At 49.6% G+C, this 22,565-nt stretch overlaps 1 protein-coding gene across 3 annotated transcripts in view; it reads right to left on the bottom strand.

Annotated features, from left to right (window-relative positions):
* USP46 (ubiquitin specific peptidase 46) overlaps positions 1-22,034 on the bottom strand; it is a 57,532-nt gene extending 35,498 nt beyond the window's left edge. For 2 of the 3 annotated variants that reach the window (XM_045997210.1, XM_045997212.1), the window contains exon 1: positions 21,837-22,034. In XM_045997210.1, coding sequence (XP_045853166.1) covers positions 21,837-21,872 — 36 coding nt within the window. In that variant the 5' untranslated portion in view covers positions 21,873-22,034. Of the gene's footprint in view, positions 1-4,353; positions 4,359-21,836 lie in introns of those variants that run through there. The other variant, XM_045997211.1, reaches the window with a different exon arrangement.
* Between the last annotated feature and the right edge of the window lie 531 nt (positions 22,035-22,565).

Raw genomic sequence — 22,565 nt, 5'->3', positions numbered from 1 at the left:
CTTTTAAATAATGTTTAGCATATTACAGCAGGATTTTATGGCATAGACAAAATCACTAAAAACATTCAAAAAAGCTCCATCTCAATCATAAATCAATACAAATAAAGCATATTAAATACCCCCCACAGCCATATCGGAAGCAGCATTAGAATATATGGCTTAGAGCCCAGGAGGAATGTCAGATATAAAAGTACAGCACACGGAGACAGAGCTCATTAAGTCTCCCTTTATGAGGCAGCCATATATTCAAGTTGATCCGTGCTTTTTGCTATTCAGGAATTCTTGGATCGAGTCTGCTTCTTTCAACCTATCTTAATACTTTCCCATTGGAGGGGGAGCTGGGGAGGTGATCATTCATACGGAGGACAGAGTTTAAGAGAAAAAACCTATTCAAAACACCTGTCCTTCTGAGGCCCACGCCTCCCAGTGCTTGCAAGGCCCTTCCTGTCTCCTCCCCTGACTGACCCACTCACAAAAGACTTACCCTTACCCTCCATCTCCTGCCATCATCAGGGTGGTCTCCATCCCCATGTGGGGGAGCAGTTCCACGGTCCACTCTCTCTGTAACTGGATGTCCTGTTTTCCAGCGGTCTTTTTTTCCACTCCACTCTAGCACCTCACTCCCAGAGACGTCCTCCGGATCTGCTCGCTACCCTGACCTCGACCCAGGCTCCGCTCTGGCTGCTGGCTTCCTGAAGCATCCCAGCACCACAGCTCCATGGGCTCCCCAGCACCTCTCGCTCCCCTTTTTTCTTACTCAGCTTAGAGCCCAAGGATCATGACCTCCATGGCTCTTACAAACAACCTTTATCCTGTCCTTTGGGCACACCACCTAGTGGAAACTAACCCAGCAAGAACCAAACTGGCCACCTTCTCTGAACACATACCCCCACACAGATGTGCAACGCTAGTGGGAGTCACACAGCCAAGCTGGCTGGATTCACCCGAATTTACCCAAGTGGCCCCGAACATGTCCCACTTCAAACAATGTCTCTTCAGGGCACTCATTCTCCACGCCACGACGACAATTTCCAACCTTCCCGGAGCTCATCAAAACTTCCACATCCCCTAGATCTCCTCTGTGCCTCTCCCTGGCCTCCAACTCAATACAGGAAAAAAAAAAAAAAAAAAAAAAAAAATTAACTGAATTAAATTAAACCAGCAGGGAGGAACTCCCTTAATTTCACTCCCAAACCTTCCAACCTATGTCCCTCTGTTAATGAAGGAGGCCTCTCTCTTGTCCAAGCCGATGTCTCCTCTACGGTTAGATCCTTCCCATCAGAATTGAACATGCCTGTTGTAAAGGCTCATGGCAAGTGTTTACACCATGTCATTTCTGCCCTGGATTCTGAAGGTCAACGTGAAGAATTCAGCATGCCTCAGTGCCTCTCTCACTAAAAAATACAAGCGTGCACACCTTCCCACACCTCTTCCCCAGCGACCTCCCCAGGGTCACCGTCCCATCACGGCTCTTCTTTAAAGAACTCTCTATTCCGAAACAATGACAGATGAGTCAGATAGAACATCTAAGATTTGTTTTAAATAATCCAGTGGTGAGGGGCCCCTGAACAGCGCAGCCGGTTAAGCGTCTGCCTTTGGCTCAGGCCATGATCCCAGGGTCCTGGGACAGAATCCTGCTCAGCGGGGAGCCGCCTTCTCCCACTCCCTCTGCCCCTCTACCCAGCTTGCACACTCTCTCTTATGCCTGCACAAGCTCTCAAATACATAAATAAATAAATAAAAACTTTAAAAACAAAAAAAAATCCAGTGCTGAGGTGGGGAGATGTGGGGATACAATTTGGTTGTTGAAGCTGAGTGCTGGGTAGTGGGGCTTCTTACACCATTCCGTTTACACCTTAATATGTATGCATAGAGGGGGTGCCTGGGTGGCTCCGTGGGTTAAGCCTCTGCCTTCAGCTCAGGTCATGATCTCAGGGTCCTGGGATCGAGTCCCGCATCGAGCTCTCTGCTCAGCGGGGAGCCTGCTTCCCCCCCCTCCCCGCCCGCCTCCCCGCTACCTGCCTGCCTCTCTGCCTACTTGTGATCTCTGTCAAGTAAATAAATAAAATCTTAAAAAAAAAAAAAAATGTACGCATACAGGCAGGATAATGGTCCTTTGAAGAGTCCATGTCCTAATTTCTAGAACTTGTGGTTATGTTTCCTTAATGGCAAAGGGAAATTCAGGTTGTAGATGGGATTAATTTGCCAGTCGGCTGACCTTAAGATAGCGGGACTGTCCGAGATTCTCTTGGTGGGTCCAAAGTGATCACAACCAACCTTAAAAGTGGAAGACGGAAGCAGAATGATAGATCGGAGTGATGCCATGTGTGAAGGGCTCCATCGGCCTTTGCCAATCTCAAAGATGAAGGAAGGGGGCCAGGAGCCAAGGAACCCAGGCAACCTCTAGAAACTGGAAGAGGGAAGACACAGTCTCTTCTAGAGCCTCCAGGCAGGATTCACCCCGTATGACCTCCATGTTCGCTCAGGGAGGCCCACGTCAGAGCTCTGACCTCCAGAACCGCAAAATGATAAATCCGGATTGTTTAAGGCCCTGAGTTAATATGATTTGTGATAGCAGCAATAGGACACGAATACAATTTGTTAGAGACTGTCCGTAATACTCTTGAAGGCTCGTCTCTCTTTCCTCACCTCCACATCTCTCGTTGGGATTCTACCCCCACTTCATCCCTGATGTGCTCCAAACACTGCCAACTCCAGGGCGCACTTTGAGTGGCCGGCCTTCCCCGGGCACTGAGGACTCTTCTCCAGGCAATAACCACTCATGAGGCCTCAAGCAGGAGCTACCATTTCCAACTTCATCTTCATCCCAGAAAACTTACTTCTGAGCTCATTCAGACTGGATGCATCCGGACATTTCCAATGGCTTGAGGCGCTCCCAATCAGTCTACTCCAAACTAGAGCCTCCCCTCTCCTTCCCCGCAAATCCAACCCTTTCCTGGTCTTTCCTCACAGAGTAAATGACAATGCTGCCTGCTTTCCGGCAGAGACAAGATCTAGCCTGGGGGCCCTCCCTGACCCACCCACCCTGTCTTTGGGTTCTCTCTCCTTCCATCTCTCAGGCCATTTGCTTCTCTTTAATCTCCTGTCTTCGCCAGCAAGGCCAGGCCACCAGCACCTCTCACCGGAGTTATGACAGCGTCCTAAGTGGCCGCCAACACCCATGTGCCCACCTCTAACCCCACATCAACATGGCAGCACGAGTATTCTCTGTAAACACAAATCTACTCTAAAACCACCAACTCCCCCCTGCTGTCTCTGGGGTCAGCTCTGGCCAGCCAGGACTTGGCCTGTCACGACAGCCTTCATTCCTTTCCTGATGCGCCTCAGCACACCTCAAATTCCGCCCCCCCACCCCATCTGAAGGCTCTTCCCCAGCTTCTTCACCAGGCTGCACCCCATCACGCTCTCAGGGAATTCCTCGCTGACCACCCCCAGGCTCCGGGAGTGCCTGTCAAAGTAGAATGGCCCCTCAAAGACGTCTGCACCCTCATCCCTGGAGCTGTGAATCTGTGACCCCACATGGCAAACAGGATTGTGCAGGTACGATTAATTTAAGGATCGTGAGATGGGGAGATGACCCTGGATCATCTGGGTGGGCCCGGTGTAACTACAAGGTCCACCGAGGAAGGAGACAAGAGGCAAGAGTCAGTGCGGAGAGGCACCAGAAGAAGCAGAGCTCCGAGAGGGGATGTGAAGATGGAGGAGGGGCCGTGGGCTGTGGGACGAAGGCAGCCACAGACACTGGAAAAGGCAAGGGAATACATCCTCCCTTAGAGTCTCTGGAAGGTGTGCAGCCTGGCTGACACCTTGATTTTAGGACTTTTGACCTCTGGAGCTCTAAGAGCATAAATGTGTCATTTGAAACTACTAAGTATGTGGTGATTTTTCACAGCAGCAATAGGAAACTTCCACCACATAAGCCCTGCCTCCCACCTAGGGCATCCATACGGCATCCCTACCTAGCTGCGAGGGAGGCTGGCAAGGGTGGTCTTCACCTGAGCAGCCATGACTAGCTAACATTAGAAATGGAAAATGGAGGGGCGCCTGGGGGGGCTCAGTGGGTTAAGCGTCTGCCTTCGGCTTAGGTCATGATCTCAGGGTCCTGGGATCGAGCCCTACATTGGGCTCTCTGCACAGTGGGGAGCCTGCTTCCCCCTCTCTCTCTGCCTGCCTCTCTGTCAAATAAATAAAATCTTTAAAAAAAAAATAGAAATGGAAGATGGATAATGAGGGAACAACTAGCAGACAATATCTCAGAGGGTCCTCGTGGCAAGGTTTGTAACAGAAAACAAGCTGGAAACAATCCGAACTAGTTAAAAAGTTACAGTGAACCATATGACAGAGTCCCGTGCAGCTATTTAAAAGTAAAGTTAATGGGCACCTGGGTGGCTCAGTCGCTTAAATATCCAACTCTTGGTTTCAGCTCAGGTTATGATCTCAAGGTTGTGGGATCAAGCCCCATGTCGGCCTCTGCCCTGAGCTCATAATCTGCTTCAGTTTCTCTCTCGCTCGCTCGCTCCCTCACGTGTGCTTGCTCACTCTCTCTCCCTAATAAATAAATCTTAAACAAAACAAAACAAAAGTAAAGTTGCCACCCAGGTACTGCTATGAAAATCTGTCCAAGATACAGTAGTAAGTTAAAAAGCACGTTAGAGAGTGACAATACTGGTTTTCCGATACTGGTTTCCGATATTGGAAATGTCGCTTATTTCATTAACAGACGCTGAGCCCTGTTTTGTGCCCAGCACTCGACCTGAGGCCCACGCACGAACACGACCGACCAGGCCTGCCCACGCTCACTGCCCCCGCACTAAAGGAAGCCCCTTCCAGGATACCGCAGAAATCATTCATGTCATCCCCAGGGTCTAGGAGTGGGGCTCGGAGATCGCCAAGGGGCTTTTCAGGTTCTCTTCTCAACCATTTACATGTTTTACGCTGAGCATGTATTATTTTTGTCATACAAAAAGTTTAATAAAAATCAGCAAACTAATATCCAGCAGACCAGCTATCTAAAGCCCACAGCATTAATTCAGACGGCATCTGGCCATTTCCTTCCTCCCAGTAGGAATTTGCTTTTGGTGTTGGTCACTCTGCTCTCTTGGCCTCGGTTTCCTGGCTGAGAGGGGAGGGAGGCTGGTGTCCAGCCCATCTGACCGCTGGGGGTGGGGGGGGCAGGGAGAGTCAAGCAGCACCCGGCTGTCATCAGCACTATGTCAACGGCAAGGCAGCCTACAAAGCCGGGAGCCCGCGTTCCTGCTCGCGCCACGGGAAGAAGCACAAAAGACGGAGTGGGAGGCCCGGAGGGTAATTGCTCCGAAGCCAGATGCTGAACAAAAAACCCAATCTGTGGTGGTAAATCACAGGGTCTGGAGGTACAGAAGCACAAAGATCTTATTTCCATCAGTAAAAAATTCAGTGGCCTTTGACAAACAATGTGCCACACTTTATTAAAAATAGAATCTGGGCTGGGACAGGTTCCAACAAGAAGACTGTAATGTTAGCTCTTCAGAGCCCTTCTGAGAGCAATTCTGTGACTGCCGAGAGGGGCTACAAAATCAGCAAATAAACAACAAGAACAACCGGGAAGGGTGAATCGTAGATGCCTCAGATGCACAGAGAAAAGGCGTTTCTTTTCAAAGCGATTTTAAAAGTCGTTTATAGGGAAAGCATATTAGAATGTCTTCCACGGGGGGATACAAAAGACACAGACTCTCGCCCCAGAGAATGATGCAATCAGAACGACACTATAGGGTCTATAAAAGCCGATGAGACTATCGCCATCATATGGAAGTGCCGGAGCAGAAAACCGCAGGGACCAGGAAGCGTCCCTGGAGATCACCTAGACCCATTTCACAGACAAAAAAACCAAGGTCCAGAGACGTACGCCTCCTTGCCCAAGATCACCTCAGGACAGCCCATTTCTTCGCATCCTAGGATAGGCAGCCTTGCTCGAGTTTGCACAAAGAAGGGACACACACACAAAAGGCCAAAAACAACATGTAAGGATTTCCTAAGTACTCAGAGAACAAGTCTTTAATAATAAGCCAAGGGTTGAAATATATGACAAAGTGAATGTGGTTGGCTGAAAACACATTTTTAGGTCTATGTTCAAAAGGCCATTCTACTTATCAAGTAAAGTTTTCAAAGTACAAACGTACACCAAGAACGAGTTTTCACAAGGACCAGTGGTCCCTGACTTCTGGTGACTGAGGGTCATTCTCACAGCCTCCCAGAGAGAGTGAAACAAAACGAGGTGACACAGCCCAAGAGCCCAGGGTGAGTCAGGAGCCACCTGCCACAATTTCGGGATGGTTACGGAGGAGTTGCATAATTAGTCATCATAACAACGAATGATAACACACGTCAGCCTTACTACGCCCAGTCACTGCCGTCAGGACGGGATGTGTATTTTACTCCTGCTACCATCACCTCACCATTTAACTCTACAGGTGAATGCCATTATTGTCCCCATTTTCAAGATAAGAGGACTGGGACCTAGAGACAGGAGGGAACTTTGTCCAAGTTCGCACAGCCAAGTGCGGCGAACTGGGTTTGAACTCATCCCAGGATGCCCTTGCCCATGAAACCGTTCTGACTCTCAAGGAGGGTCAGGAGAATCCCAGAATGGCAGAAGGAAAACTTGAAGAGGTCACAAAGCTGTACAGGCAAACTCCTAACTCCAAGGCACCCCAGGAAATAGCCATGGTGAGCAGCACACCTGTCCTTTTCTGTAAAATCTCTACGGGACACTGCAACCTGTTTAAAGCAAATGTACAACGGAGGTTGGAAGTCAGGAAAAACTTGGGATGTAGTCAATAGGAAAACGGACTTTTTTTTTTTTTTTTTTTTTTTTTTTTTGCCCCAAATGGTTTTAAGCCCTGTGAACCTTTAGCCAAGCAGGAGAAGAAAATAATATTAAGTTTAACAACGTAAAAAGAGAAAACAGCATCAAAAAGTAGAAATGAGGGGACCTGGATGGCTCAATCCGTTAAGTGTCTACCTTTGGCTCAGGTCACAATCCAAGCCCCGCATCAGACTCCCGGTCACCAGAGAGCCCGCTTCCCCCTCTGTCCCTCTCCTCTACTATACTCTCTCGCTCTCTCAAAAATAAATAAAATCTTTAAAATAAAATAGAAATGAGTTCTAAGGGGGTAAAACACTTTATACCAAATAATGAAATAATGTGCAATCTTACTACTCTAACTTGTAAATTTTTAGTTACTGACAGTTACATAAGGAAAACAATGTAATAGAAAAAGAACCTACCACAAGAACCCATAACAAAATACATTTTTTTAGACTTTTTTTTTTTTTAATTTTAAAGTAACCTCTTACACTCAACATGGGTCTCAAACTCACAACCCACAACCCCTGTGATCAAGAGTCACATGCTCCAGAGGCACCTGGCACGTGAAGCATCCAACTCTTGATTTTGGCTCAGGTCATGATCTCAGGGTTGTGAGCTCGAGCCCCACAACAAGCAACATGCTCAGTGTGGAATTGCTTGGATTCTCCTTCTCCCTTTGTCCCTTCCCCCACTCATGCGCACACTCTCGTTCTCTCTCTTGTTCCAAAAAAAAAAGTCACACGCTCCAGGCTGAGCCAGCCAGGCACCCCAAAATGTGTTATTAATACAGCTCACTCAATTCTCAGTGTTAAGATTATAACAGGGTGAAGGGGTGGGGAAAGGGGAGAGAATTGGTATGAATTATATATCAGGAAATTTTCCTTTTTTTTTTTTTTTTTTAAATCCAAAGGAAGCTGTGAGCTATCTGTCATACCTCTAGAAAGGAGAAATGGAGGCTGTAATTCTGAACAAAATATCCACTGTACCTCTAAAAGACAGAAACGCAGGCTCAGAACTAGTGTGGCCACTTCTCTGGCCCTTGAGCTACGGCCCCCACTTTCCCTTCTCCGGCTGCCTTCTCCTCACCAGTCTGCTTCGATGCCACTTCTTCAAAGCTACCTTCCTTGACCTTTCTCTCTCACAGAACCCTGTATGGAACTTCATACAACCTACCATGATTTGTAAAAACATCCTGGTGATTATTTAACATGTCTTCCCACTGAACCACAGGTTGGGAAGTGATGGTCCACGGACCAAATCCGGCTCAGCTACTTTTGTAAATGAAGTTGTACTGGCATACGGTCACAATTTGCCACTGATTTATTGCAGCTACTTTCACAATAGTGGAGTAGTTGTGACAGAGACACTGTGGCCCAAAAAGCCCAATATATTTACCATCTAGCCCTTGACCGAAAAGCCTGGTGATCTCTACACGAGACCATAACCTCCATGAGGACAGGCTCTATCAAGTCCGGTTGGTTTGCCAGGACCTAACAGAGCCTCTGGCGTGTAATAAGGCGCTGACATCAATCTGCCGACTGAGTAATGTGGCCAACGCGGGGAAGGGGTAAGTGGCAGGGGCCACGCATTCAGAGACTGCACGTCTATACACTCCCTTCCTCTCGTCCGCTCTCGTCCAGCCCAAGCCAGATTACACTTATTATCCCTGTTCTACGCCTGAAGAAAGGGAGAGAACCTGCTCACCTTCGCTCTGCCTGTAAAGGCAGGGACACGACAATAATGTAGGCCATTCCGCTTCCTAGCCCAGGCCCCTGACCGCCAGTCAGGAGAGGGGATCTTCTCATTCATATTTTTAGTAATTCCCAAGCTGCAGATCCAGGGACTAGGCAGAGAGCCAGAGCTGCCTCTGAGCACATGGTCCCTGGCTCTCGGTCACTCATGCCCTCGTCACCTAACCCCTGGGGGCGCGACAGCCCAAGGTGGTCCTGCTCAGACGGCAGATCGGTCATCCAGTCCCAGGGAGCAACACTGAACAAAACTCTCCATTCAGAAAAATCATTCCCGGGGACCCCCCAGCCCCATTTCATAGCTAAGGGAAATGAGGTTAACGGAGGTTGAGGACCTGGCCAAGGTCAGGTGTTCGTATGAAGCAGAGGTCTGCTGTGAACCCAGGATCTGAACACCGTCACACTGCAACCCCAGCTCCTGGTGCGAGAGCGCTCAGCCACCTCCCGGGCCTCTCCAGGCTTTCCCCGGGGGCCGTCATCCACAAGACGGCAGTTAAAGTACATTTCCAACCTGCGCCATGGTAGCGGGCCATTTCCATGCCTTACAGGATACTGGGTAGGGAGAAAGAAGTGAAAAAAAAAATCTCAACATGACTTCATTTAATGATCATAACACAGAAACAAAGACGTCTGCTGCTGAAGAAAGATGACCCTGGGATACGTAATGATCCCCAGTCATCACGGGAAGGGACATTAAAGAGCAGCCAGAGACCCTGGTTTGTAAAACAGCTCTCCACATGCCTAGCGACAGCGTAAAAAAGTCCTCGTGCAAAGAGAAAATTTCAACTCAAAAGCAGAACAAAAGATCCTGGTCAGTGTCTATCTTCTGGCTGAGGGGGAGAAAAAGGAAATTTCACCCACAGTCACTGAACTCAGTGTGCTACAAGCAAAAACTCCTTCCGAATCCAACGTTCTACAACAAAGCCACCAAGAACGCCACCCTGCTTATGAGGTCTCCGCAGCTCCTACTTTACCCCGGAGCCCCTGCTGTCACATCAGTCCCCAGAAAAGCGGCACGGGAAGGCCCGGGCTCCCAGCAAAGCCCCAGGTCAAAGAGAACAGCTCTGCAAACTTGACTTACGTGGGGATTTTGAGCGTTCTCCACCCACCCAACGCCCGCTAGTTACTCAAGCTCGAGGTCTTCATCAATGAAACACCAGGACACCAGCACCCCATCACAGCATGGGAGAATGTTAGTGTAGCCGGATGGGTCTGTGTGGCACCCCTGCCCTCTGGATCAGTCCTGCACCATCAGACGTATTTCACCCTAATGGAATGAAAGCATCCAGTACTGACTGTGAAAGAGAAAACATAAAATTCGGGGCACCTCGGTGGCCCTGCCAGTTGTGTCTGCCTTCGGATCAGGTCAAGATCTCAGGGTCCTAGGATCGAGCCCCCATCAGGGTCCTTGCTCTGCGGGGAGCCTGCTTCTCCCTCTGCCTGTGCTTGCTCACTCTCTGACAAATAAATAAAGTCTTTAAAAAAAAAAAGAAAATAGAAAATTCTGTGCTCTCTTCTCTCATCCCCAAACAGGGTGGCAATGGGAGAAAAGAGATGAGTCAGGAATTCTTTACAGCAATATCACTCAAGGTATTATTACTGCCATGAGCTAAGTTCAGAAACTAAGAACAGGTAAGACGAATGGATAGAGTAATTTTGTATCTGTCAAGTTTAATCATAAAAAAGAGGGGTTTGTGTGCTTATGTATCTTGGGAGTTTTTAACTCCCATTTTGCTAATAATTCTTTTTTATTGTATTTTACAAAAATACCAGCCTGTGACAGATTGAAAAGCAAAGTAAAACTGGTCCTTCCCTACAGACTCGGAAAATAATTGCCAACAACAAAACAGTTAAGTGAAATGGAGCTTGTTTTCCTGAATGTGTGAATTGCTGCTCAAGCTCCCTTCTAAGGAAAGGAACACAAACGACAAGTGTACGAGGACACCATTGTCCCCCTGACTGGCAGAGACCACAAAGGTTCTGGAGAGCACACAGCTTTGGCAAGGCTGTGGGTAACGAGTCGCACATATTGCTGCTGGTGGAGGGCAATTGGGCGAAATACATCCAAGTTACAAATGCAAACCCGTCTCTAAGAAATGAGGGGACAGCTCTATCCCCACATGGGAAAATGACATGTGGACATATGGATGGATAGATGTCCCCTACAGCCTTGTTTGTAAAAGCCAGAGACTGGAAAACGACCTTTCTGCCCATTGTGGGGGGCTGGTTAAGCCAGGGCAGTACATTCAAGGAACTGAATACTCCGCAAGCCATTAAAAAAGAATGAGGACGCTCTTCCCAGACTAGCCCCGCCCACCTCCAAGGCACAGAAAGCAAGGGGCAGATCAGGATAGACCAGCACAGGCTAAAAGTACGCCCATGTTTTTTTAAAACTACGAGAGAAATAAACATATCTCCTTCTACGTGCATAAGATACCAATGAACGGAAGCAGAGGAACTGCGAGGAGCAACCGCGGAGGCAAGGACTGGATGGCGCGTATATCGTCAACACTACAGCCTTCTGCACAGTCAGAAATTCCTACGGTGGGAACTCATTTTTTTTAAAACTTTAAGGTTTGTTTTTGTTTTTGTTTTTTTTTTTTAAAGAAGAAACGGAGCTTAGGGGCACCTATGTGGCTCAGTCGGTGAAGCGTTTTGCCTTTGGCTCAGGTCATGATCCCAGGGTGCTGGGATGGAGCCCCATGGAGGGCTCCCTGCCTGCCACCTGCTGTGCGGGACGTCTGCTTCTCCCTGGGCCCCCTCCTCGGCTTGTGCAGGTGCACGCGTACTCACGCTCTCTCTCCCTCTCTCTCAAATAAATAAGTAAATAAAATCTTAAAAAAAAAAAAGAAAAAGAAACGGAGCTTAGCTACTTCTTGTGCTTCTCAGCTAGGAACACCGAACTGTGTGTGCCAGGTAATACAAGAGTCTGTTGGATGCCTACGAGATGGCGAAAAGTCTCCGCCTACGTGATGTGCCCTCATCATCAGGAAAGGGACGAACACACGCCATCAGCTCTTTGTCTACCGTCGACATTTCAGTAGGAAATCACAGCTTCTTCCTCCTTCTGTCCCCTTTGCGCTCGCCCTGGCCCTGTCCGGTCTCCGACTGGAAGCCGGGTTACCCTGCCCCGTGGAGCTCCTCCTCTCACGCTGCTCCCAGCAGGAGGGGTTCCTCGTCTCAGACTCAGAGAGGCTGAGTCACCGGCCGGTGTCTGGAAAGCTGCAGAGTGGCAGCGTCGACACTGGAACCTGAGACGGGGACACCGGCACGTTCTGCTCCCTCGTTTGCACTCCAGCGCTAGTGCAAAAGCCAGGGTCACTAGAAGAAAACACTAGAAGAACGGTCAGGTCCTGGGTAAGCACCGGACATTAATGACTCCATTTCAGCCCCACAACGCCCCAGGGAGGGAAGTTCTCCTGTCACCCCCATGTTACGGGTGACGAGCGGCGTCTCTGGGAGTGGGAACAACAGCAACTCTCACACCCAACCCACAGCAGCGGGGGACGTGCAACCAGACCTCCTCCACAGGCTAACCGGCCTTTCGAGGAAGCTGACCAACCTGTCATCTACTAACTGGTATAACAGTGTCCTCCAGGGGTGCCTGGCAGGCTCAGTCGGTAGAGCATAAGACTCTTGATCTTGGGGTCATGAGTTCGAGACCCACGGTGGACAAAGAGATTACTTACCAAAAAGGGGGGAGTCCTCAAATAGCCAGTTAATTGAACCCGCCATGAAGAACCTCTTATCTGAGCCAATGCCTCCCCAAACTAGAACCACGAATCCCAGAGGAAGGTGAGATCATCTTAGGTAGCTCAAGTAGGAACACTTCCAACTCTAGCAACTCTGTGTCTTTTTATTGACTTATCATTGACATACAGCACTACATTAGTTTCAGGTGTACACCAGAATGATTCTGATATTTGCATCTCTAGGAATTATGTTTTTGATATGCATTAGAAAAGCATATAACTAGCTCATCAAACCCATTACCTCACAGATGTCTTAGCATAAAACGAGGCCAGATTAAACAAAGTTGAACAGATTTAAGGAAAACTACTATGACATTCAAGTGATTCAAAGACATAGGGGAAAAGTGTGAATAAAAAGAGTGAAGATTGGGAATGGGAAGAAACTGCAGCATTCAATACACACCAGTTCTGAAGGTCACTTTTTTATTTTTATTTGCCCTCCCCCTGTAGACCATACTGCCTCTCTCAGGTGGATAAGGCAGTATCCCCAATAAATAAAGCACCCTGAAATGCTGCATTTAAATGGCCGTGTCCTTTGGCGGCTTAACCTTGGGCTGACCCCAGGCCTGGTCTGTGCTGAATAACTCTGCCTGTACCTACAGTAGATCAGTAATACCCAGTAACCACCTGGAGTACATCCCTCCACACTCTGAGAAGTGTCTGACTTGGGGAATAAATCAGAGGGCCTCCCTACTGTCCTATCATCTGCTACAGGGCAGGGCTGAGTGGGAGAGAGCTGTGGGGCTCTCCCTAGCCCCATTCCTCTCCCACCACAAACCAGTGAGAAGGGAACCCCCCTGCTTCCTAGCACCTGCACTCAGAACCACACCACAAGGTGAATTTTGCCTCTGCTTGTGCCCAACCCCCACCCCCACCCCACTCCTCCCAAAATGCCCACTAACTGCAGACAACCGGTCAAAACGAAAGCAGAATTCCAATAAACCAGGGAGTCTCAGAGGTCGGTGTGTTGTCCTTCCCGGTGTTCGGTGTATCCATAAACTACCTCAACTTATTGGTAGCTTTCCCTAAATCTGTTCAATTTCTTTTAACAATAGCTTTGTGCTTTGAGCAAACTGAAGGAAACCATTAATTCCCTAAAAGAATGAGGACTACAAAACGTAATGTGTGAGAGCATCGCAGTTCATAAAATGCTTTCACAGGCAGCACGATCTCCTTTGAGTCTCCCCAAAAATGCTGTGCAAAAGGTATTTTATCACCTTCCTCTTTGTGTTATAAAGAGATGAGGAAACGGGCTTCGAGATCTACCTAGCAGGATTCCAAGTCCAAAACTCTGTGCACTTGAAAGCTGTAGGGAAGAAAGAAACTGGTCTCTTTCTTTTCCCCTTGGGACTTGCTGTTCTAAGTGTGCTCCCGAAGCTGGGTGCTAGAAATGCAGAATCTCGTCCCCTACTCCAGACCCACTGAATCTGACTCTGCATTTTAACAAGATCCCCAGGTAATTCCTGCGGACAGTGACATCTGACAAGCACTGCCTTCGGCACAGCAACTCTTCCATTCTAGCTCACCACAGCTCTTCACTCCTCCTCCTGTAATCCTCGGTTGAGCAGCTGGCACAGATGTGCCAGGCCCTGTGCCGAATGTCCTGTCCTTGCCGAGCTGCCTGTCTAACACCGTGGATTCTCAGTTTCGGAGGCTTATCACAATCAGCTGTGGCACTTAAAAAAAATAAAAATCACAGGTGCCTAAAACCCACCCTAGAGCTACCTATACCCTGTCCAGCCAGAGGCTCTGGGACTGGGGCCACAGAAGCCACACACCAAAAAAGCTCCGTGTCATGCAACCACGTCGGGGGCACACCCAGGAAAGCCGCAGCCAGGCGCATCTCCGGAGCAGCTCTTCTGTTTCAAGGCCTCCGTCCTGGAGAAATGAAGGCACGTGTGTAATTCACTGCAGCACCGTTTCCAGAGAAACACGCTGCCTTTCTGAAAGAACGTCAAAAAGCAACAGGGTGAACAGGAAAACTCCCTAAGTCCAGCCCTCCTGCTGCTCTCCACGGAGGAGGCCCCGGAAATGGACACATGTTCACCAAAGCCAACTTCAGTTCACAAAGCGTGAACGACGTACCTTGAACAGAGAGGCCAGGAAGACAGCCCAGATGTACTCTCAGCACTCGGTGAATACACCGTCTCACTTCTGGTCTGAAATCTTCTCACTGCACCTTCTCACTTCCTTGTTTCCGTTCTCTCAGCCCCTAGCTTCCATTCCTGCTCTACTGCTCTGGACTTGTCCTTTGGTCCTCCCGGTTTTCCACTGCTTCCTCCTTTTCCCTGGTTTCAGACAGAAGTCACACTGCCATCCTGACCCTCAAGCCCAGAAAAACTGTCCTCCAGTCCCCGGATTAAAAACCACCCAGCCCCATAAACACAGGAAAAGATGTCTGGCCTTGTTAGTAAACGGGAAAGCAAACATTTTTTTAAATCACCAGGATACCCTTTCCCACCCCTCAGCCTGGCAAAACGTCAGACTCAGGATACCCGGCGTCTGCAAGCCCTCGGAGCAGCTGGCGCTCCCCAGCACCGCCGGTGGGACGCACATGGGCACACCTGCTCTGGAGAGCGACCTGGCAATGTACTAAGAGCTGAAGATGCCCCTTTCCTTGGATCTAGCAATTTCTCCTCGAGGCAGGTCCCACAGAGAAAACTTTTTTTTTTTAATTTTTACTTATTTATTTATTTGATAGAGATCACAAGTAGGCAGAGCAGCAGGCAGAGAGAGGGGGAAACAGGCTCCCTGCTGAGCAGAGAGCCTGATGTGGGGCTCGATCCCAGGACCCTGGGATCATGACCTGAGCCGAAGGCAGAGCTTAACCCACTGAGCCACCCAGGCGCCCCCCCCACAGAGAAAACTTTAAACAGAGGCATAGAGAGACAAGTTCAAAGATGTCATGACAAACACAAAACATGGTAAACCCAAGTGCTACTCAACAATAAAATCAATACCAAAAAATTAACAATGCGTTATATGTTGGCTAACTGAATTGATATAAAATATAAATAAATAAATAAAATGAATACTTGGGAGCAGATTCGTGACAGAAGGTCAGACAGAGCGAATAACCCAGAATTACACATTCCAATGGGTAAATCTCAAAGCCATAACTGAAGGAAAAGCAAACTGAGAAGGAGCTGTTCGGTATCAGAGAGCGTGTTCCGAACAGGAGAAAAAGACAATGTGTCCGGCTGACAGACGGATACACATCTAGTTGAAGTCTATAAACGCCAAGTTCGGAACAGCGGTCATGTCCAGAGGAAGGGGGAGTGAGATGAGGAAGTGTTCGCTGTGCTTGCAGCATTTTCTTTCTTCACTGGGCGGTGGATGGAAACACATGGGTGGTTCCCTCTCTTACTCCCCGTATTCTTCTGTGCGCCTGAAATCTATCACCACCCAGGAAAAGAGTCCCAAGCCCAAACTACTTTTAAGCATAATTAGGCTCTGAAAGCGGCATCAGAACTGGATGCGTGGAGGACTGGACCAAGAGGTGGAAAGTGAAGCTTTGAGAACCGACAGGGTTTCTTCCACACTTAGAAACATCCAGCACAAACAACCGTTTTTCAAGCTGTAGTGAAATTGCATGTCAAGGACTTATGACATACCCCAAATTCTTGGCAACAAGCTCAGTACAGAAATATTCCAAGAAGCCTTTAATGACAGGGTTGATTGTTGATACAGAATTTATTCCTCTCAAAAAAATATTTGCTCGTTCATTTGGGGGTGGCTTTTTCTCTTAAAAGATCATCAGGCCTTTCAAACCCTTAGATTAGCATTTGGTTTCACCACAAGCAAAGACGTTATAAGAATGTGTATTAAAGTAGTTAGGCCAGAAGCATGACATCCACTAAAAGACACCGAACTCTTTCAGTCCCTTTGTTTTGGGCTGGCTCCATGAATAGGCTGGAGATGAAGCCACCAGGAGACTCCTTTCTGATGACACCACAGAATTACACCATCATAAAGCCTCATGTCATCTGAACGAACTAGACACAGCAGGCTGGGGAAAAAGGACATGAAAACTACAGAAATTTCTCTTAAATGCTAGGAGGACCCAAACTGAAAATTACTTTCAATGACAAGCCAAAATACCGAAATTCCACATTAGTCAAAAAAATAAGTAGGTTTTATTGTATGGGTGAACTGGATAAGAAGTTGATATCTAGAAAATAATATTACAATCTTTCATGCTAACTAAATATTGGCATTCAACTTTGTTTTCCTCTAGGAGTCCAAGAAAAAAAAAAAAACACACAAAAAAAGCTATAGGCCTAATTGTCAGGTCCTGACCCAACACAAACATCTACATGTTACACCAAGAGACCAGAAGAAGAGAATTTTTCTTTAAACATCAGCCCACCCCACCCCAGGCTACAATTTTTTTTTTTTTAAAGATTTCATTTATTTACTTGACAGAGAGAGATCACAAGCAGACAGAGAGGCAGACAGAGAGAGAGAGAAGGAAGCAGGCTCGCTGCTGAGCAGAGAGCCCGATGTGGGACTTGATCCCAGGACCCTGAGATCATGACCTGAGCCGAAGGCAGCGGCTTAACCCACTGAGCCACCCAGGCGCCCCCAGGCTACAATTTTTAAAATCTGATGACTATCACAGTAGACCCTCACACATGACTTTAACCACTCCCAGATGATCCGTTAAACCAAGCTTACAGTCTCCAATGATCTTCAAGAATGGGAAGCAACAGTAACAGTACTAGAGGAAGAGACAAATGATGTCTCCTCCCAAGTTATAAGATGTACATACTTTTTTAATAGTCTTAAAATTTTTTTCCAACGAGTCTCAAAATACTGCCTCAGGTGATTGACTTAGCAAGATAAAACGATCTCTACAAAATCCTCTAGCTTTGTTTCAAATTTTTACTAATTCTACTTACCCTTCATATCAGGGAAACTTCATTTATTTAAAACAATTCAAATAAGGCACTCACTGTAGTCTCCAATAATATCCTGGGACTGTTCAAGGAATACTAAATTGCTACTATCTGGTAAATTCGACACAGTTTTAAATAAGGTGGCTAGGTCCTTAAGTGGCTTAGAGCCAATTAAGGAATTTTTTTTTTTTTTTACACTTTAAATATATGCCAAGTGTGAATGTCAATAAAGCAGTTAAAAAAGAAATTATAGTGCTTGGTTCATGACATAGTGTGTTGAGAAGTTTCAAAATGAAGAAATGCCATCTAGGGATTGGAACTTCTCCCTTGGTTTGCAGTGCTGGTGAGGTCAAGGGCCACCATTCTCTCCTCACAGGACATTCGGCCTTCCACAAGACTTCCCATCTGTGTGCTGGAACTTTTCATCAGTCTACGGTAAGTAGGTGCCACTGGCCCAAAGACGACTGAGAGAGAAAGTGAACCCACAGGCCATAGAGACCCCTTCTGCCCCAACTCTGGGTGCACCCTCTTTTGGGAAATCCCAAAGCCTGTATCCTTCCATGAGCTTCTTCTGATAGCAGCATCGTCAGGGATGGACCATGGATCAACTCACTGACCTCTAGAACACCTGGTCCCTCCCACATCATCAGACTTTTCACAAAGTGCCTTGAATTGATCTTTCAGATGCTTGCCCCATCTTGGGAAGGAACTTTTTTTTATAAAGACTCTAAGAAATACTGTACTAAGAAGCTTTGGACAGCCCCCCCCAAAACACATCAGGTTTACAAGGTGAGAAAGACTTGGGTCCCAAGAAAGACAACAATTTGTCCAACGTTACCTTAAGCTCATGCTTAACTAAAGAGACAGGCACTGGGACAGATGCTCGTTCTAAGGTACACTGACCAGATTCATGTCCTCATATAAAACAAAAAATAACCAAACTCACACCAAATGCAAACTATACTAAAGAAACACCTGCTGTGTATCAGCCTTTTCACTGTAATGCTTCTGAGACTCTGTGGCACCTTCAGCTGTGCAGGTCAATGCACCTTACTGAAACTGTTCAGTCTTTACCAATGTCACACCCACAAAATGAGAAACTGCTGGGACTCACCTCATTCATTTACGGCGCGCCTGCCCGTAGTACATGCCAACGCTAACACAAATGGTTGCTTATGGGAACAAAAACGCAGTCGATCTGACACCCAGCATTTTCTCTATGGTACATCTTACAGCACTATTAACAAATGAAATGAAGATTCGATGATTCAGACCAATTTGCATTGGTACAAGTCTAGAGGACACATTTGGTTTCTCCTAGCAAAGGCTTCCTCTAGAGAAAATTTCTCAAGCTCTTCAAACTGAAATCTTACAGGGGGTGGTAAGGGGGTGAAACCAAAAAACTTTCCATTTGCAAGGTGATTAATAGGAAGTTAAATCCACTGATCTGGACAAAAATCAGAGGATTATCAGCAAGGGACATTTCCTCATGCTTGGTAGCAGCTAGTACATTTTAAAAATTACAACACACTGGCCAAACAAGCTTTACTATCTCGGAAGCAGACACACCGTGCGGCTAAAGCTGACACAAGGCGAGTCGATCAAGAACCACGGCCGCAGGATTTCACACAAACGTAAAACTCAAGCAAACTGCTAGGAGCCAGCGTTACACTCCCAGGGTCAATAAAACCTCAGTGTGTAAGAAGACAAGCCGAGGAATGTGGATCTTTTCCAACACCCCCGTATTTAAACCAGGCAGGAGTATGAGGGAAAGAGAAGGGGTTCATTCCTCAATCACATAAAGATTTGCTACAAGTTTTGTTTCTGCTCGGCTGGGTCCTTTCTTGTCTGGCAGAGGAAACAAGTCCGCTGTTCCAAGCTAGGTTTTGGCTTGTTCAGGTCTCACCTAGGAGGATGGCACCTCTTAACACCCTTTCTGGACACATCTGCCTGGTTAAAAACACGCCAAACCAGCTGCGTAGAAGAAAATGCAATTGCCACTTGTTCCTTCTACAGCTACGCAAACCAGCCAGGACCTAATCATGTTAGGAATGGAAAAGACCAAGGAGAGCCCCAGAGAGAAACTATAACCAGTCAACAGAGATTCAGAGAAGACCTACCTGGAAACAATTCATCATCCAGGGAAGAACCTAAGCTGGGGTTCTGGCGCAAATGTACATCTGATCAGGTGAAGAGACAGTCTCCTCATCCCCAAGCCTTCTCCTGTGGGAAGGGAGACTGGGAGGGGCAGGGCTGACCTGAGCAGGCTTTTATAAGGGGTGGGGTTAAGGATTCTCATCCCAGCCTTCGCATCCTGCCCTTTGGCTTGGTTTGCATAAATGAACTTGCATAAATGAACGTGGGCTTGTTTATATCAGTGGCTGCTTCCAAGAGCCCGTCATGTTCATTATTCTTTAAGCCACACTGGAAGGTGACATAATAATGAGAAAGATGTTAATAATAACAGTGAGCCCTCACTGAATGCTTGCGATGTACTAGGCCCTGTAGTACAGCAGCTCATTTAATACAACAGCCTAGTGAGGGAGGAAACCACGGTCATCCCCTTTTTCTAGGTGAGGAAAGTAAGACAGCAACTTGTTCAAGGACAAAAAGCTGGTACATGTCACAACCAGAACTTGTACTTGTTCAAGACACAGTGTCCAACTAGGAACAGAAAACTCCCTACTTGGGAATTACCGGCTCCTCACTTCACCCAGGTGACCATCCTAACTTTGGTGTCTCTACACGAGGTGTCAACTCTGCAGACACAGTACTGATGTCTTCCCTGCAGCCTGCCTCCCTGAGTTTGGCTGGAACCTGGTTGTGCCATTCTGCCCAGGTGTGCCAAGAAGCCCCAGTCGCACGGGGGTGGGAGGGGGTGTGGCTAGATGCTGGCTTCCTCTTGGGACCTGTGAGCTCTTAAGTTCCCAGGCTATTTCACTACAGAGGGGCGTCACCGCACCGAGCTAGGACTGTGCCTCACTGGCCTGGCAGGCTGAGGCCACACAGCAGACAGGAGGGACGATCAGAGTGGCTTCGGTTTCCTGGTGGCCATCACGAACTGGTCTTAGCAAAACTGGGAAGCAAGGCATCACCCTCTCATTGCACCAAGCCAATGTTAATGCCACTCGACAGGAAGGAGCAGGAGACCTGTCTTTGTGCGGAGAAGGAAAGAAAGGAGAGGAAACGGAACTCCTCCAGGAGCCACCCACCACATCTAACTGGTCCTGCGCAGCTCTCACTCTGGGAAGCCCCAGCATTTGCTCTGCTAGCGGTGCTGAGAACTGAAGCCAGCGCCAGTGGGTCCTGACTGCACCCCTGAGCGAACACATGGCTCTTGAATGCTCCTTTGCCCTGTGTGCTAATCTTGCAGGAGAATGTGGGACAGAAGATTTAAAAAGCTGTGCGATGGGGGAAGGGTAACCAGATCACCTTACCCCAGGGCTTCTCCATCATGCCTTCTCAGATTCCCTGCAGGGGCCTGTATGAGAGCTTCAAGCGAGGTTTTCCCCAAACTGGCATTAAATGAACACGTGTTCCAGCCCGGGGGAAGGGCCCTTTGATGGAGGGGAAGGGGGCCCAGGAGAGTGAAGGCTAAGCACACACACTCTCACCCTGCGCGGGAGGGCCACTGCCTTATTCCAGGGGGGCAAGCTGAGCTTCCCAAAGCTCTGACAAGTGGGGGTGCCAGCAGGGCACACCCTGGGAACCCAAGGGCTGGAGGGTGTTCCTGCAAACACTGAAAAGGAAGGGAGAGCAGCAATGGGAGAAAACCAAGTTAAAGTGAGCACCGCATCATGGACCCAGCCCCACCAGAGCCCGAAGACGTCCCCTTGCTGCGGCCACGCTCACCAGACCACGCTCACCAGCCTCAGAGCGGTCTGCAGATCAGGCAAGATAACCCTGGAGACCTCCTCCACGCCCAAAGACGGCCCCGCCCTCAGGGCCTCCAAATGTTACCGCCAAATAACCTTGTCCCTCTTTCACAGGTGGAGAAATTGAGGCATCCAAAACAAATTGCCTTGCCTCCCAAACCAGGTAGAAGTTCACTTCTCCAACCACAATTCTGCACTTCGTTCCAGCTTTATTACATTTAAAATTCCTCCAGATACACCGACTACCTTTGCAAAAGTGAATTTTAAATATAGTTTAAGGAGTGAACTCAAAATGAGACGAGGGCGGTCAGGGAGACCCGTAGGGCTTGATCTACCGCAAGGCGGGATGGGTTCCCCCCCCCATCCCCAGCTTATCCCCCCAACCCCCTCCCCCGAGGACGCTTCCACCGCAGCCCGAGGGCGGAGGCAAGGCGGCGCGCCCGGGCACCGGCGGGCGGGCTCCCGGGTCCCGGGGCTGGGAGGGGGGCGGGGGATCGGGCCCCTCCCCCGGCCGCCGCGGGGGGCTGCGGCCCGCCCGCCGGGCGCGGGGGCCGGGAACTTCTGGCCGCGCCGCGCGGACCCCGGCGCCCCCCGCCCCCACCCCGGCGCCCGGCGGGTGGGCGGCCCCGGCTTCCCTTTCTTCGCCTCGCCGCGCCTCGGGCGCGACCCCCGAGGCGGCGGCGGCCGCCACTCACCATATTACAGATGGAGGCGATGTTTCGGACAGTCATTAGTCTAAAGGTTGCAGCGATCCCGCACCGCCATCTTTATAAGGTGAAAACAGGACTGTCCATGGTGGAGCGCTCGCGGGGAGGCCGGGCGGCGGCGGGGCGGCGGGGCGGCGGGGCGGCGGCGGCGGCGAGGAGGCGGCCTGGGGTCCGGCTGGCAGTTCGGCGGGGAGAGGGAGGCCGGGAGGAGGAGGAGGCGGTGGAGGAGGCGGGGAGGGCGGGGAAGGCGGGGAGGCGGGAGGGAGAGCGGAGGGGCGGGGAGTGGCGGAGCGAGGGAGCCTGGGCCGCGGCCGGCGGCGCGGGGAGGAGGGGCGGCCCGAGCGCGCCGCGTGCAGCCCGCGCTCCGAGAGCTCCCGCCGCGCGCCCGGCCCCCGCCCCGCCCCGCCCCCGCCGCTCCTCCGCCCGCGCCCCGGGTCCCCCTTCCCCCGCCCCGGCCTCCCTCGTCGCCTATTTCCTGCTTCACCTCTTAGGGCCGGAGCGCGGGGCCGGGGCCTCGCTCGCGTGGCTGCAGCAGCTGCGCCTCGCGCGTCCCCCGCACCGTCCCCGACGCGGGGGCGCCCGCCGCCAGGTGCCCGCGGGAGCCGGGGACGGCCTGGGGCGCGAGAAGACTCCGGGGGGGCGGGCGCGGCTCCTGCGGCCCGCGGGCCGGGGGAGGCGGGCGCCGCGGAGAGGCCGTTTCCCGTCTAAGCTTTTTCC

This window comes from Meles meles, chromosome 2 (genome assembly GCF_922984935.1).
Source record: "Meles meles chromosome 2, mMelMel3.1 paternal haplotype, whole genome shotgun sequence".
Classification (NCBI taxonomy): domain Eukaryota; kingdom Metazoa; phylum Chordata; class Mammalia; order Carnivora; family Mustelidae; genus Meles; species Meles meles.
Note: the sequence above shows the minus strand (reverse complement) of the source record. Positions and strands in the feature narration are given on the sequence as shown.